The following is a 17,567-nucleotide window of genomic DNA, read 5'->3' as shown; positions in this document are numbered from 1 at the left end:
AAACACTCTTAGGTATTTGCTCTGTCATCTTTAGAGCTAGAAAAACAAACAAAAAACCCTTTGTGCGTATGTCCACACAAACTCCACAGCTCTTTAGTCTCCACTGATTGAAGATATCGAAGTCCCTACTTTTAGTGCGTGGATGTAATTTAAGATAGAAATACAATATGTTTTCCATTTAACATTAATGCTGCTTAACTTTGTCAAAGAAAACTGAGATGTGAGTAAGTCTTAAAAGGGGGGCAAACACGTATACGCATGAGCAGCTGTTTAAAGGGGAATTGTATTAGCTCTCTGGAGGGAGAATATACTCTTTTTTTGGTCACCCGTATTCTCGTGGTAGTGGTTTTTGTTCCTTTGTTTTTTTAATTAACGAACTTAATTTTTTAGAGCAGTGTTAGGTTCACAGCAAGACCGGGCAGAAAGTACAGAGTTCCCATAAATTCCCTCCCCCACCCCAACACACACCACACCACAGCGGGACCTTCGCTACACTTGATTACCCTACACTGACACACCTCATGGTCACCAAAGTCCACGCTTACGTTAGCGCTCACTCTTGGCGTTCTACGTTCTCTGGGTTTGGACAGATACACACCAACATCTACCCACCGTTGTAATATCCTACACGATAGTTTTACTGCCTTCAAAACCCTCTGTGCTTTGCCTGTTCATCCCTCCCTTCCCCCAAACCCTGGCAACTACTGATCTTTATACTGTCTTCATAGTTTTGCCTTTTCCAGAATGTCACATATTTGGAATTGTACGATAGTTAGCCTTTTCAGAATAGTTTCTTTTACTTAGTAATATGCATCGAAGTTTCCTCTGTGTCTTTTGATGGCTTGATATCGCATTTCTTCTTAGAACTGAGTAGTATGTCATTTTCTGGATGCACCACAGTTTAGTTACCCCTTTACCTACCAACAGGCCTTCTTGGTTGCTTCAAGTTTTGACAATTATGAATAAAACTGCTGTAAACATCCACGTTCAGGTTTTTGTGTGGACACAACTCTTTAGTTCATTTGCATAAATACCAGGCAGCACAATTGCTGGATTGTATGATGAGAATATGTTTAGTTTTGTGAGAAAACCTCCAAACTGACTTGCACAGTGGCTCTGTCCGTTTGCTTTCCCACCAGCAGTGAATGAGAGTTTCTGTTGTCAGCCTTTGGCATTGTCAGTGTTCTGGACTTCTGCTGATAGTGGAGTGCTGTCTCATTGTTTTAATTTGCAATTCCCTAATGATGTATAATGTTGAGCACCTTTTCATATGCTTAGTTGCCATCCGTTTATCTTCTTTGCTCAGGTTTTCTGTTCAGGCCTTTGGCCCATTTTAAAGACCTGCCCGGTCTTGGGTCTATTTTAAATTTAGAGGGTTGGTTGTTTTTTTGTATTGTTGTGTCTTACGAGTTTTTTGTATATTTTAGATAATTCCTTTATCAGATATGTCTCTTGTAAATATTTTCTCACAGTCTGTGACTTGTCTTTTTATTCTCTTGACATTGTCTTTAGTAGAGCAGAAATTCTTACTTTTAATGAAGCCCAGATTATTAATTTTATCTTAAATGGGTCACGCCTTTGGTGTTACATTTAAAAAGTCCTTGCAATACCAAGGTCATCTAGGTTTTTCTCCTACGTTATCTTCCAGGAGTTTTATAGTATTGAGTTTTACATTTAGGTCTGTGATCCTTCTGAGTTAATTTTTGTGAAGGGTACAAGGTCTGTGTCTAGGTGCAATTTTTTTCACATCCGGTCTTCCAGCACCATTTGTTGAAAAGATTGTCTTTGCTCTGTTGTATTAGCTTTGCTTTACTTTGTATTAGCTTTAGCTTTTACTTTGTCAAAGACCGGTTGACTCTATTAATAGGGGTCTATTTCTGGGCTCTCTGTTCCTTTCTATTGGTCTGTTTGTCTTTCGCCAGGACCACACTATGTTGATTACTGTAAAATTACTGTAAGTCTTGAAATCAAGTAGTGTCGATCCTGCAACTTTCTTTTTCTCCTTCAGTGTTGTTTTGGCTCATCCATATTGTTTTGCTTCTCCGTGTAAACTTTAGAATCAGTTGTTGTTATCTACAAAATCACTTGCTGGGATTTTTATTAGGATTGTATTGAATCCATAGATCAAATTGGGAAGAACTGACATTTTGACAGTATTGAGTCCTCTTTGATTCTTTCATAAGAGTTTGGTACTTTTTCTTATATAGATCATAGACATATTTTATTTTATACCTAAGTATTTCATTGTGATGGTACTAATGTAACAACAATGTGTTTTTAATTTTAAATTTCCACTTGTTTATTGTTGGCATATAGACAAGCGGTTGGCTTTTATGTATTAACCTTGTAGCCTGCAAACTTGCTATACATACTTATTAGTTCCAGGAGTTTTTTGTTGATTTTTTGGATTTTCTACATAGACAATCATGTCATCTGCAAACAAAGCCAGTTTTATTTCTTCCTTCCTAATAGGTATACCCTTTTTTCTTGTCTTGGAGTGTTAGCTAAGACTTCCAGTATGATGTTGAAAACTAGTGGTGAGAAGAGACATCTTTGCCTTCCTTGTACCTGATCTTAGCAAGAAAGCTTTGCATTAAGTATGATGTTAAGTGTAGCTCTTTGCATATGTTCTTTATCCAGTGGAGGAAGTTCCTCTGTTCCTAGTTTGCTGAGAATTTTGATCATGACTGAGTGCTAAATTTTGTCACATGGTTTTTCTGAAGCTCTTGATAACATGATTTTTCTTTTTTAGCCTGTTGATGTGATTGTTCGCATGACTTTTGAATATTGAGCCAGCCTTGACACCTGAGATAAATCCTACTTGGTTGGGGTGTATAATTCTTTTTATACATTGTTGGTTGGATTCAACTTGTTAATATTTTGCTTAGGATTTTTGTGTGCTTCTGTCTTCATGTATATTGATTGGTTGTGTTTTCTAGGGGTATCTTTGCCTGACTTTGGTATTAGGGTAATACTGGTCTCAGAATGAGTTAGGAGTTCTTTCTCTTTGCTTCTGTTTTCTGGAAGTGCTTGTAGAAAATTGGTAGAATTTCTTCCTTGAAGGTTTGGTAGAGTTCACCGGTGAATCCTTCTGGAAGGAATCCTTTTGGGAGGTTATTAATTACTGATTCAAGTTTTTAGTAGATATAGGCTTACTTGGATCATCTATTCTTGTGTTTTGGCAGATTGTGTCTCATGGAATTGGTCCATTTTATCTAGGTTATCAGACTTAGCAGGTATGGAGTTCATAATATTCCTTTATTATCTGTTTAATGTTCATGGGATCTTTGGTGATCTCATTTCTTTCCTTTCTGATATTAATAATTTGTGCCTTCTCTTTAGTTAGCCTGGCTAGAGACTTATTGATTTTATTGATCTTTTCAAAGAACTAGCTTTTGATATTGTTCCTTTTTTTCTAAAGATTTCTCTGTTTTAAATTTCACTGATTTTTGCTCGTATTTTTAATTTTATTTTCTTCTGCTTACTTTGGATTTGATTTGCTTTTCTTTTTCTACATTCCTGAAATGGAAGCTTAGATAGTTGATTTTAGATCTTTCTTCTTTTCTAATATAGGCATTAAGTGCTATAAAATTCCCTATAAGTACTGTATTCACTGCATCCCACAAATTTTTGATAAGTTGTGTTTTCATTTTCATTCCATTCAAAATGTTTTCAAATTTCTTTGGAGTTAAGTTTCTTTTGAGAGTTCTTCTTTGACCCATGTGTTATTTAGAAGTGTGGTGTGTAACCTCCAAGTATTTGGGGGTTCTCCAGTTGTCCTGTCAGTGATTTCTAGTTTCATTCCATTGAACGAATGTCACACAATTTCTGTTCTTCTAAATTTTTTAAGATGTGATTTGTGTCACAAAATGTGGTCTCTTAGTGAATCTTCCATGTGAAGTTGAGGAGAATGTATAATCTGCTATTGTTGGATGAAGTCCTCTACAGATGTCAGTTAAATCCAGGTGATTCATGGTCTTGTTGAGCTTAATTTCTCTTTACTGACTTTTTAGCCTGCTGGATTGGTCCATTTCTGGTAGAGGATTGTTAAAGTCTCCAACTATAAGGAGAGTTTATCTGTTTATTCTTGTAGTTCTGTCAGTTTTTGCCTCATGCATTTTGTTCTGTTAGGCACATACCTACATACACATTAAGGAATATTCTGTCTGCTTGGAGTAGTAACCCCTTCATCAATATGCAATGCCCCGTTTATCCTTAATAACTTTCCTTGCTCTGCATTTGGCTCTGTCTGAATTTATATAGCTACTCCTGCTTTCTTTTGATCAGTGTTCATTAGCGTGCTATATCTGTCTCTGTTAGTTTACTTTTAATCTGCATTGAAAGTGGGTTTCGTGTAGGTAACATGTAGTTGGGTTTTGTGCTTGGTCCACTCTGACAATCTCTGTCTTTTAGTTGGTATATTTTGTCCGTTGACTTTTTCAGTGATTATTAATACAGTTGGATTAATATCTACCATATTTGTTACTGTTAGCTGTTTCTTGCCCTTGTTCTTTGTTCCGATTTTATCTTCCACACTTTTTCTAACTTCTGTGGTTTCAGTTGAGGATTTTGTATCGTTCCATTTCCTCTTCTTTCGTAGCATATCAGCTGTATTTCTTTTCTTGGTGGTCGCCCTAGAATTTGCCATATGCCTGCACAACTAACCTCAGTCTGCTTTCAGATAACACTGTTAGCACTTCAGGGGTAGTGCACGCACCTTGTAACAAACTGTTCCCAGTCTTCTTTCTTGTCCCTTGCGTCATTGCTGCCATTCATTTTACTTGCACATACACATACGTGTGTGTGTGTGTGTGTGTGTGTGTGTGTGCGCGCGCATGAACACGCATATATAATCAAGTGCGTTATTGCTATTACTATTTTGAGCAAATTATTATCTTTAGGTCAGTTAAGAATAAAAAAATACAGTAGCTCAGTGGGTTAAGTGTCCGACTTCAGCTTAGGTCATGATCTGTCGGTTTGTGAGTTCCAGCCCCACGTCAGGGTCTGTGCTGACACCTCGGAGCCCCGAGCCTGCTTTGGAATCTGTGTCTCCCCTCTTTCTCTGCCCCTCTCTCTCTCACACTCTGTCTCTCAAAAAATAAAGAAGTGTTAAAAAAATTTTTTTTTAAATCATAAACATTTTTATTTTACCTTCACTTATTCATCTTCACTGTTTTCCTTTATGTAGAGCTGAGTTTCTGACCTACAACTATTTCCCTTTCTCTGAAGAACTTCTTTTAACATGTCTCGTGAGACGTGTCCACTGGCAACAAATTTCCTCAATTTTTGTCTGAGAGAGCCGTTATTTCTCTGTCACTTTGGAAGGATGATTTTGCATGGTACAAAATTCTATGTCGGTGGGCTTTTTCTCTCAATACAGAAATACTTCATTGTCTTGCTTGCATGACTTCTTTGAAGATTTTTTTTCTTTATCTTTGATATTATGAAGTTTGAATATGGTATGCCCGGGTACAGTGGGTGGTTTTTTTGTGGTTTTTTGTTTTTATTTGCTTGGCATTTGAGCTTCCTGGATCTGTGGTTTGGGGAAATTCTCAGTCAGTATTGCTTTAAATATTGCATCATTTTCTGTCTTTCTCATCTCCTTCTGGTATTCCCATTACACATGTTAATTAAACCTTTTGTGATGGCCCCACAGTTCTTGCATATTCTGTTCTGCTTTTCCCAGTCTTTATTCTCTGTACTGTTCAGTTTGGGAAGTTTCTGTTGTTATGCCCCAACTTGGAGATTCTATCTGTGTCCAGGTTACAGACACATTCCTCGCTTCTGTACCATGCTTTTAATGTCTAGTACTTTTTTTTTTTAATATATATATATTTTTTTTTCAACGTTTATTTATTTTTGGGACAGAGAGAGACAGAGCATGAATGGGGGAGGGGCAGAGAGAGAGGGAGACGCAGAATCGGAAGCAGGCTCCAGGAGCCCAGAGCCTGACGCGGGGCTCAAACTCACGGACCGCGAGATTGTGACCTGGCTGAAGTCGGACGCTTAACCGACTGCGCCACCCAGGCGCCCCTGTCTAGTACTTTTTTGATTCTTTCTTAGAATTTCCATCTCCCTACGTACATTATCCATCCATTTTTGCATGTTAATATTAGTTGTTGTTTTTCTTTTTTATCCTGGGAGAGGTGGATGCACAAGCTGGGGAGAGGGGCAGAAGGAGAGAGAGAGAGAGAGAGAGAGAGAGAGAGAGAGAGAGAGAGAGAGAGAATATCTTAGGCCCCATGCTCATGTGACGTGGGACTCGATCCCATGAACCATGAGATCATGACCTGAGCTGAAATCAAGAGTCAGATGCTCAACCAACTGAGCCACCCAGGCGCCTGTGAAGCCCTTACATATTAATCATAGTTAAAAATTCCTGGTAATTCCACCCTTATCTGACATACCTGATTCTGGCTCTGATGTTTTTTCAGTCTCCTTAAACTATGTTTCTGCCTTTTAGTATACCTTGTAATTTTTTTGTTTACAGTGGGCATGACGCACTGGATACAAAGACCTGTGGTAGATAAGCCCTTAGTAATGTGGTGGTGAGGTGTAGAGTCCTGTAGACCTGAGATGGGGTCTCAGCCTTTTGATGAGTCTGTGGCTCAGGCTGTGAACGGCACCAGTGCTTCTCACTTCCCCATCCTTAGGTGGCACAGGACGGGTGGAGGTGGCTAGAATCGGGTATTTCCCTGCCCCTAGGTAAGTTAGACTCTGGTAGAACAGTTTCTTCTGAGGGTAGGCCTTGTTAAGAGGAATAGAAAGCTCCGTGTCTTTCAGAATGGTTCCTTTCCCCTCCCCCTGCCAGAAACAAGAAGGAATTCACTGTGAGGACCTGGCTGGGTTCCTGGAGGTAACACTCACTAAGTGTGGGTGCTCCCCAGGGTCCCTCGATGTTTTTAACTCTGACTTGTCCACAGGCTGGGTTCCTGGAGGTAACACTCACTAAGTGTGGGTGCTCCCCAGGGTCCCTCGATGTTTTTAACTCTGACTCACCCATATTGAGCCCCTAGCCATTCGTCACTAACAGTTGGGGTTTTCTCAGCATGCCCCGGTGCCCGCCGTCTGTGTCTCCAATTTGGGGGGTATCACTTTGCCTTGTGAACTTTGGCTCAGGTCATGATCTCACGGTTCGTGGGTTCAAGCCCTGCATCGGGCTCTGTCGCGCTCTCTCTCTCTCTCAAAATAATACATAAACATTAAAAAAATATATACCTAGAGTTTGATATTTTGGCAGTTGAGTTTCAAACAGTAAAGTAAAAATCAATTTACGTGTTGCTTAATCATTGTAAGAAAAGAAAAAAAGCATTCTGACGTTCTTAACTATAAGGAGATCCCTGATTTATACGAGAGAGTATAAAATGGCTGAAAAATTATTGGCTTTATTCTTTGGAATTTTATACCTCGTAATTATAAGTTAGATGTTTTACTTCTACTTTCTTGGGGAGTCTTGAAGAAGATTACATTATTACATTTAATTTTAACACTGGAACCATTAAGGATTACGAAGATGAATTTGGCTAGGAAAACATAAAATAGTGAAGAAAAACAATTATGTTGGAAACTGAAGTGATTTATATTGTGAACTATAATTTAATGGAACTACTTTTGAGTTAGTACAAAAAATACTTAACATTCTTTTAGATTTCTTACCTTATTTAAGAGTGTGTTAGGGGCGCCTGGGTGGCGCAGTCGGTTAAGCGTCCGACTTCAGCCAGGTCACGATGTCGCGGTCCGTGGGTTCGAGCCCCGCGTCGGGCTCTGGGCTGATGGCTCAGAGCCTGGAGCCTGTTTCCGATTCTGTGTTTCCCTCTCTCTCTGCCCCTCCCCCGTTCATGCTCTGTCTCTCTCTGTCCCAAAAATAAATAAACGTTGAAAAAAAAAAAATTAAAAAAAAAAAAAGAGTGTGTTAAATTCTTTTTACCTTAACCCAACCTAGACATTTAGTGAGCTCTGAATTCTTTTCTTTTTTTTTAAATGTTTATTTATTTTTGAGTGAGAGAGAGAACACAAGTCAGGAAGGGGTCAGAGAGAAGGAGACATGGAATCCGAAGAAGGCTCCAGGCTCTGAGTTGTTGACCCAGAGCCTGACATGGGATTTGAACTCACAAACTGCAACGTCATGACCTGAGCCGAAGTTGGCCACTTAACCGACTGAGCCACGCTGGTGCCCCTGAAATTTTTTAATGCCAAAATCAAGAAAGAGATTTTTAAAATTGTGTAAAACTTGGAAGTGCTTCAAGAATTTTTAGGCCACTTCAGGGTTTCAATTTTATGTTCATGTTGATAATATATTTTATAAAATATCCTAAGGCATTCTTTTCTATTTAATAAGCTTTTTCTCTATGGGATAAAATTTCTCTAAGCCAGATTTTTGATAGTCTGCTTTCTTGACATTTTTGAAAAGCCATAAACCAAACCAATTAAGTGTCTTGTATGCTCAATAAAGATTTGTGCACACACATTTATGACTGATTTACATATAGCCCATGAAACGATCCTTCTTTTCAGGTGTGGATGAAACAAATCAATAGCTAGTGTTTTTCTAGTGAGTTAGGAGATCACTTAGATAAGTAAGTTAACCCCAGTTTTTTCGTCTGTTAACGGGCGATGATAATATCCACGTCGTAGGGTAAACCAGCCGTGACCCTTTACTGAGCCACAGTGGGCAGCATTTCTGTTGTAAGACTTACTAGGAATGTATTTGTGACCCTGCTGAGACACCGTCTCCTCTAAGTTCACCCAGCTCTTCCCCAGCCAGGAGGGTTTGCTTCCCTTTGTTCAGTTCCCTTAACACTTACACGAGTGCTAATCTGCAAGAGCCAGGAACATGTTTTATTCGGATTTTTTGTTCTCTCATCTTTATAACCTTTCTTATTTTTTCCTCCCCTTCTAAAAACAGATAAGCACAAACAGCAAAAAACACCTAGCATGGTACCTGGCACTTGGCAGCGAGTGATCAGACCTGTCACCCCTATAAGCTTAAAATATTTTTATCTGGTTATTGTAGAAAATACAACCTGCAAATAATTGTAAGTTCCTTATTTCCTACATACACATTTGGATTTCCAAGCAAATTAGTGTTTTCCGTGTTTAAGACTGTTTTGGGGAAGGCTATGTTAGTTTTCGCCCCATAATTAGTAGTTATCCTTGTCTCAAGTTATTATTATTGTATTGGTGAATTTAACTATTGGTGAATTAACTATTTGCCTGGAATACTTTTTTATTGAAGTATGATTAATATACCGTGTTATATTCGTTCCAGGTACAATGTAATAATTCAACAGTTCTGTACCTTATTCAGTGGTCACCATAAGTATAGCCACCATCTGTCACCCAACAGCGTTACCTTACCGATTATGTTCTCTATGCTGTACTTTTCATCTCTGTGACCTATTTATTTTGTAACTGGAAGTTTGTACCTCTTAATCTGCTTTATCTATCACATGCGTACCTCCCCCCTGGCAACCACCAGTTTGTTGTCTGTATTCCAGAGTCTGGGGTTTTTTGTCTCTTTTATTTCCTGTTTGTTCATTTGTTTCTTAAATTTCATTTAACATAATACCCTCTAGGTCCATCCACATTGTTGCAAATGGGTCCTTTTTTATGGCTGAGTGATATTCCATAGTGTGTATATACCACACGTATAGAACACCTCTTTATCCATTCATCTGTGAATGGACGCTTGGGCTGCTTCCTTATCTTGGCCACTATAAATAATGCTGCGATAAATGTAAAACATTTTTTTTTAATTTAGATGTATCAAATGGCAGAAGACATTAATTTTTGTTAACAGAGCTCCCTGTGTAAATCTAATATATAAACTAACTTGATTTCCCATAAAATTCCTGAGTATTTTCAAAGCATAGTTTTCCTCAACTTTCTTCTAAAAAATAGCTGATTTTCACATATAACTGACAGTAAAGCAAGTCAAAACAGAAAACGAAGTTTGATTGCTCTTTCTACGTAAAGAGCCTTCAGGTTTAAAACTTACATGTGGGTCACAACCTAAATTTATTTTTTTCTGTAGCTTGGGTGTCATTACTGCGACTTTGGACTCATGATTTGTACATAGCCGTGTTGGTTTCTTCCCTTTCCCTAGCACGCATTTTTTTGTACATGTGCTTATTTGTCTCATACCTTTCTTTCCATTTTCTCTTTATCTGATTGACTTTTGAGTCCAAGTATATGGGGCTGTCGTCACCACTGTCTGTCATATACTCCTATGTGGGTATGCTGTATACAGTTCCACGCAGTAGTCACGAGCCACACGTGCTCGTTCATTCGGCACTTGAAAATGGGGCTGGTCTGTATGGAGAGGTGCTGTGAGCATGAAGTACACACTGCATTTCAAAGACTTGATAGAGAAAAAGAATGTAAAATAGTTCATTGATAATATTGCTGTAATTTGTTGAAACTAGAAAATTTTGTATCGTATATTGTCTTACATTTGTTGGAGTTCCTCAGTGGGGAAGAGAGGAGAGTTGCTGACTGGTCTTTCTGCAGGACTCTGGAGGTATTGCTGCGATCCTTCCTGACCTCTTCCCATCCTGATGGATCCTGTAGATAACGGCAATGGAGCATCAGGATGAGAGCCTGTCCTGGCTTTGCAGTTGCTTCCTTGTACTAGATGACTTAAAACGTAAACCAGAGCAGGTGACCCTCAAACAACAACAGATTTAAACTGGGTGGGTTCACTTATATGGGCGTTGTTTTTTGTTTGTTTGTTTGTTTGTTTTCAATAAATACAGTGTAGTACTGTGAATGTAATTTCTCTTTCTTAGGACTTTCTTAACATTTTCTTTACTGTGAGAATACAGCGTGTAATGCATATAACATACAAAATATGTAATATATTGCATTATGTATGTATACACTGTAACATGCAAAATGTGTTACATGTATTATATACAGTCAATAGTATATTATAAAAAACAGCAATCAACTGTTTATGTTATCAGAAAAGCTTCCAGTCAATGTATTATATACAGTCAATCAGTAGTCTATGATAAACAGTTAACTGTTTATGTTATCATCGAAAAGGCTTCCAATCAACAGGAAGCTAGTAGATAAGTTTTTGGAAGTTAAAAAGTGGTACACAGATTTTTTTTAATTTATTTTAATACATTTATTTATTTTTGATAGAGACAGAGCACAAGTGGGGGAGGCGCAGGGAGAGAAGGCGACACAGAATCCAAAGCAGGCTGCAGGCGCTGAGCTGTCAGCACAGAGCCTGACGCGGGGCTCGAACTCACAAACCGCGAGATCATGACCTGAGCGGAAGTCGGATGCTTAACCGACTGAGCCACCCAGGTGCTCCGGTACACAGATTTTCGACAGCACAGAGGTTTGGTGCCCCTAAGTCCTGCATTGTTCAAGGGTCAACTATATTTTTACATAACTTACTTTATTATGTATTACTATTAAGTTCCATTATATTTACATTATGACAGTGGTATTAGCTTTGGCTTGCATTTATTCAAATGTATAAAGGCACCAGGTAAGTAATGAATGAATCCATCTTGGTTAGACAGTGTGCAGTGATAGATGTCCTGGGCAGTGGGTATATATGTCCTCTCCGGAGTAACCTTATTCCTGCTCAGCTAATTATTGCCTTATGGGAGTATATGTTGTCAGGTCTTTTAGGTTTTCAAGAGGAGCCAAAAATGTGTGGATTTTTAAGAATCTGAGATCCACCCAATCTTTAAAGACTGACAAATAATGCAAAATTCAAAACTAGTTATGCAGATGAAACCAAATATAACTATGGTCTAAATGATAGTGCTTTGTAACTTTGGGCCCAAGGGGATGCTTCTTGGAAATAAATACAGATTTTAAATATTTTAGATGACTGAATTAAAAAATACACCAATTAAGAAGAGGGAGTAAACCCCCCCCACCTCCCTCTTCTTGAAGTGCTTATTCCCTTTTAGAGAATATTAATCTCAGAATAGTGGATAATTGAGAAATAGTATGTTACAGTTTCTATGTATTTTTTGAGTATTTCTAGTACTGTATACTTTTATTTTTTGTAGGGATGTTTTTCTGCTCCTTATTCTTCTATTTACTTTTCTATCGCTCATTTTAATGTGCATTTAGTTTCTCTGAATATTTAGAAGGCGGCTCACGTCAGGTTGCTTCTTTAACCTCCTGGGTCTCCCTTCTTTGGTACTATATGTGTGTGCTGTTCAGAAAATGGCAGGTTGCTTTCTGAGATCTCCTGGTTCTGGTTTGCTGCCCTGACCTTGATCCGACTGGCGCTTTTTTTGGTCTTTGCTGTCCCTGTCCGACTCAGTCTTGACTCCCTCCCAGCAGCTTCTAGTGTGTGCAGCCTCTGGGCTAGAATGGGGCCTTGGAGTGGCTGTTTCGAGAGTTCCCGGTGGCTAGATTTCTCCAGCCCTGGGAGAAGTCTGTCGTGGTCCTCTCTGCACCCGCCAAGTGTGAGCTCTCTCAGTACCTACCAGGTGTGAGCGCTCTCAGTACTCACCAGGTGTGAGCTCTCTCAGTACCTACCAGGTATGAGTTCTTTCTGCACCCTCCAGGAGTGAGCTCTCTCTGCACCCTCCAGGTGTGAGCTCTCTCTGCACCCACCAGGTGTGAGCTCTCTCTGCATCCTGCAGGTGTGACTTCTCTTAGCACCCACGACCAGATGTGAGCTCTTTCAACACGCTTTTCCACACGGACACTGATCATGTTCACGTCTGAGGCTGTTGGTGATTCACTGAGAAAACCTTTCCCTACTGTTATTTGTAAATGTTTTCGTTGGGTTTGGGATCTGCTCTCTAGTTCCGTCTGAATTTGTGGGGAATCATGAAGGTCCAAACCTGCTCAAATGCTGCTGTCCACTGGGAAACCCAGGTGCTCCAAGTGTGTAATGTGGTGTGGGGCTGGCAGGCTAATCGATTAGATGGCTCAGTGTGTTTGAGCAGATTTACAGATTTTGTTTAAGAGCAAAGTTATATTCTTTCTATTACAGTTGGGGGAAAACTAAGTCATTTGCTGCTGTATATATATTAAAAAAAAAAAAAAAAAAAGCCTTTACCAAAAAAAGGCATAGAAGGCATACATAGAAAACTTGCAGTAAAAAAAGGTGACCTAGCTCATGGTGTGGAAAGCTGTTGTATTGCTGGCCCTGTGCAGACTCCACTCCAGCCACAAACACAGCAGGGCGGCTGGAACAGGTTGTCTCTCTACCCTTTGCGGTTCTCTCCCAATGTAGTGCCCAAGGCAGATCTTATAAAACATTGAAGGAGTACATGAGTTACCATTCACTGTTCAGACAGGTTTTAGCCAAGACCTTGACTGAGTATTGCTTGTCCCCATTTCCCAGATATAGATACGGTAGCGCCTGAGGTTCGTTCAGAAGCCCTCCGTGGAGTAATCAGTGTTTACTAAGGGCCAGTGTGCTCAGTTTCCTTCACGGAAGGGCCATACGCTTTTGAAATCCACATCTGCTTCGAGGTCGTTAATCTCCTAGTAAAGACTCTCTTCTCTCTATATAAAGAATAGCGTGTGTGCAGTGTTTTAGATGGATTTGCAATACCACAGCGATCCTGAACTGGGAACTTAACCCTGAGTGTAAAACATTCAGTTCTCAGCCACACAGAACCTTAGCCGTATTGTTGGCGTCTGTACATAAAGATTTGAAAAGGTGAGAACGTTGTGTGCTCCTTCTCACTACTGTAGATATTACCTCCACGACATGAATACATACACATATTTTTTCTCCATTTGTCTTTCAAGGTCTCAGCCAGTTTCCTCTCCAGTCGTCCTGCAGTTTGGTCACGCGGAGACCCTTCTTCCACTGCTCTCCCTCATGGGCTACTTCAAAGACAAGGAGCCCCTGACAGCTTACAATTACAAGGAACAGATGCATCGGAAGTTCCGAAGTGGCCACATTGTGCCCTATGCCTCGAACCTCATGTTTGTGCTTTACCATTGTAAGAATGCGAAGACTCCCAAAGAAGAGTTCCGGGTGCAGATGCTATTGAATGAAAAGGTGTTGCCATTGGCTCACTCCCAGGAAACTGCTTCCCTGTATGAGGATCTCAAGGAGCACTACAGGGACCTCCTCCAGAGCTGTCGTGCCAGTGACGAGTGTGAATTACCAAAGGTGAACAACACGTCTGATGAGCTATGAGTCACCGGACAGGATCTTCCGTCCGTCAGGGAGCGACCCCACGCTTGGGGTGGCTGGGCAAGCCGCGGTTGCAGGAAGCTTTCCCAGTACTTGTGTATTGCTGTCTTTTCACAGAAAGACGTCGAGTTTCTTTTTGAATCTGGACAGGGATGTGTAAGCAGCGGTTCTCCTGGGGCAGCTGTCTTACGGGGGAAAAGTCTGTTGGGAAAAATAGCCGGCACTGCACGTGTTGACAGAAATTAGATTCTTCCTGTTTGTAGAAGAACTCCCACACTGACACAGAATATGATTTCACAGTGATCCTTGAGGGTGCTGGAGTCACAGCGTCTGCCCCAGGGATGATCGTAACTTCACGGTTGTGCTGCCCTTCGCTTTCCCGCAGGTGGCACGGCTCTGCTGTCATCCGTGTGCCGCGGAAAACAGGCGGAGCCCCGGGAGCGTCACTCTGAAAGAAGCTAGCCTCTCTAGTTAAGGATTTGAAATGATATTAAGAAATAGAGTGTGATTTTCAAAGGACACCTTCACCGAAGGAAGACAGAGTATAATAAAATAGATATTTTATAAAGTATCTGAACACTTTTTCAGTAATTCCTTTTGACCTCCTGGTGAGTCTTGCGAGGTCATTCTTTCATTACTACCTTAGCTGCTCTGCATTTGTAACGGTGGAGGGACAAAGGGGACCATTAGCAGCGAGTAAGACGAAAGAATCAAAGTTTCTTAGTCGGTTGCTTAGCAGTTTGGTTTGTTTGTTTTTTCATTCTATCACTTTGCCTCTTTTTATATTTTGCCTCTATGTGAAATGTATCTTTTGGTTATTTATTGCTTTTCCATTCTCCCCCTTCCCCTCCCCACCCCCCATAAAGATTTCATCCTGGCTGGCTTAGTTTCATAGATCTGAACCCATTTCTCAGATACTTCTGAGTTTTGTCAGATGCTGTGAAAGTGTTTGCTATAATAATAAACAGAATTCTTGTGACTTTATTATCAGGTCTTTTCTGCTGTGTTGATACAGGCAGTAAATGATGGTAAAAAGTTGGAGTTTCAAGCAGCTTTGACTAAATCAGGCAATATAAGGCAGTTTTATTCTGATAGAAATTTCCTCAAGTAAATTTCCACTTCTTTAAGAGAAATGGAAATGCATTTTCTTAAAAATCTAGATAAGAAGCATCACAACTATATACTGAAATTATAAAAGAAGTTGCATAGACCATCTGTTGATGATTGATCCTCAAATGAATTACGTTCATGAAATAGGTGATTAGCTGGTAAATACTGCTGGTGCACCAATATGCCTCTGATTGTCCCTGCAAAGGTCTGGTGTTCTCTCTCTCTCTCTTTTTTTTTTTTTTTTTTTTTTTGGTAAATGGGCAAAGAAGAGAATACTATAACCAGCGTTCATGTCCATCATCCTGTTTGTAGATCCAAATAAGGACAGTTAAGGTCTTTTTTGTGTTCTGTGCCTCGGGGTAACCAGCATAAAATTTAGTATTCTCACCATTCCCTTGCCGCATGACTCTTGGAAACTTGCAGTATTGTTGCGGGGACTCAATTTTCTGTGAAAGGACATGTGGTACATCTCATTCTTGAATGAGGGATTTACTTTAACTGCCGTGTCTTCTCTTGAAGATTTTCCTCGATCCTGATTATTTGTCACAAATTAATATTGTCAATACATCACTACTTGAGTACGCATTATATGTATGTACACTAGACTCAGAATATAAGTATATAAAATAGAATGGACGTAGTTCTTCCAAGGGGCTTATCCTACAAGCCCTTAACATTTACTTGGTGTCTGACACATCGACTAAAGAATTTTTGATTTACAGACTTTCTCCTGAAAGTTTAAAGGTCTCATGTGTTAAGAGTCGTTTAATTTTATTGCTAAAAGGACCATATAGTCATCTTAACAGTGAATTCTTCAGGCTGGAAGGTAAGTGTGGTCCAGTTTAGCTAATGCTACAGAGATCGTGTTTATTCTGGTGCTATCATTCCCATTTAGGATATGCCTGAAACTGAAGATTTTATGGTAAAATCCAGCGGTCTTCTCCAGGATGGGATATGTAAAAAAGTTGAACATCGAAAAATGATCTTTGGCTAACAAGTTCATTCATAATAGGTGACCAAATCACTGAGTTAAGCCAAAATTTACTGACTGCTGGTTCTGACATTTTGGTCGATTCATAACAGGCTGTGGCCATGAGCCATTTTTCTGTCTAATCTACAACTTGATGTATGTGTGCGTTGTACTTACTGTTTTTTATAGTCATGTTATCATTTTGAGGTTTCTGCTCTCCAACCCGTCATCATTCACTTGATACTATTTTTGCATATAATCCTGATCGTCATCTTAACACTGAAGGCAGCACTGAACTTGTAAAGAAATAAGAGCTGTTTTTTTCCAGGCACAACCAACTTTTGTATCTTCCCTTGGTTGCTTTCCTCTTATCACCTGCAGAACTGATGCATGCATGCCCTTAAATATCTGGGAGCCACACATACGACCAAACCAGAAGATGTAAGTGTAAGTTTTCAGAATATATTTCTCTAAGATGGGTATTTCATGTGGTTCATTAATGATCCTTGGAATTCGGACTGTCTTCTGCCAAATGGAAGCTGAAAATAAATATTTGCATTACCATACAATTTGCCTACATGTAGCTGTCTGGAACTTACTTCCCAGATTACTGCGTTCCCTCCTAACCATTCTTCCCACTCCCTTAGCATTTCCCTCCACTCACCCAGCCGCTCTGGCCACTCTTAAGCACGTTCACATCCTGTTAAGCTATCTTTTAGTGTGTGTGTGTGTGTGTGTGTGTGTGTGTGTGTGTGTGTGTGTGTAATAGTATTTTTGAGAAAATGCCACAGCAAAAAAAAAAAAAAAAAGTCATGTTGTTCCAATGAAAAGATTTGTAGTTTGAGCATCCTACCTAGCAACCTGGGAGGACATTAATTTTTAGAGCTGTAGCCGTATGGGGAACTTGTGGCTCAGTATGAGGTGGAGTATGTGACTCTTGATCTCCAAGTTGTAGAGTTTACCTAAAAAAACCAAACTGTTTGGTCATTACTGAAGTAATACATTGTAAGATAGAGGGATTCTTCATCTTATTCTAAAACTAGTCTCAACTCAACACCTTCCATCTCTTCCCGGATTTTGAACCATTATTTAGACTCCAGCAGTTCGTGTTCACGCTTTTGTTTGATGTACTGGGAGAACAAATGTTTGTTCACTAAAATGATAGCCTTCCAAATTCAATAATACTCCTAGTATCATGAGAAAATTCCATGAGACTATTGTACAGGATTTCTGAAATAGCTAACATGGAAAATCAAGCTGGGGTGGAAATCTATGGATACTACCTGCTTTTTTCTTTAGAGTTCATGCTGCCGACCTTGGTTCTGATTGTCTTTTTTTTTTTAAATT

At 39.7% G+C, this 17,567-nt stretch overlaps 1 protein-coding gene across 4 annotated transcripts in view; it reads left to right on the top strand.

Annotated features, from left to right (window-relative positions):
* The window catches only part of MINPP1 (multiple inositol-polyphosphate phosphatase 1), a 50,982-nt gene extending 34,196 nt beyond the window's left edge, over nucleotides 1-16,786 (top strand). The window contains exons 5-6 of one of the 4 annotated variants that reach the window (XR_004344232.1): nucleotides 10,510-10,691; nucleotides 13,747-13,803. Coding sequence is in view for 3 of the 4 variants with exons in the window: in XM_030334425.1 (XP_030190285.1) it covers nucleotides 13,747-14,143 (397 nt within the window). In the remaining variant the exon portion in view is untranslated. Of the gene's footprint in view, nucleotides 1-3,185; nucleotides 3,237-10,509; nucleotides 10,692-13,746 lie in introns of all 4 variants that reach the window. The other 3 variants (XM_030334426.1, XM_030334425.1, XM_030334427.1) reach the window with 3 other exon arrangements.
* Nucleotides 16,787-17,567: the final 781 nt, after the last annotated feature.

This window comes from Lynx canadensis, chromosome D2, assembly GCF_007474595.2.
Source record: "Lynx canadensis isolate LIC74 chromosome D2, mLynCan4.pri.v2, whole genome shotgun sequence".
In the NCBI taxonomy this organism is placed as follows: Eukaryota; Metazoa; Chordata; class Mammalia; order Carnivora; family Felidae; genus Lynx; species Lynx canadensis.
Note: the sequence above shows the minus strand (reverse complement) of the source record. Positions and strands in the feature narration are given on the sequence as shown.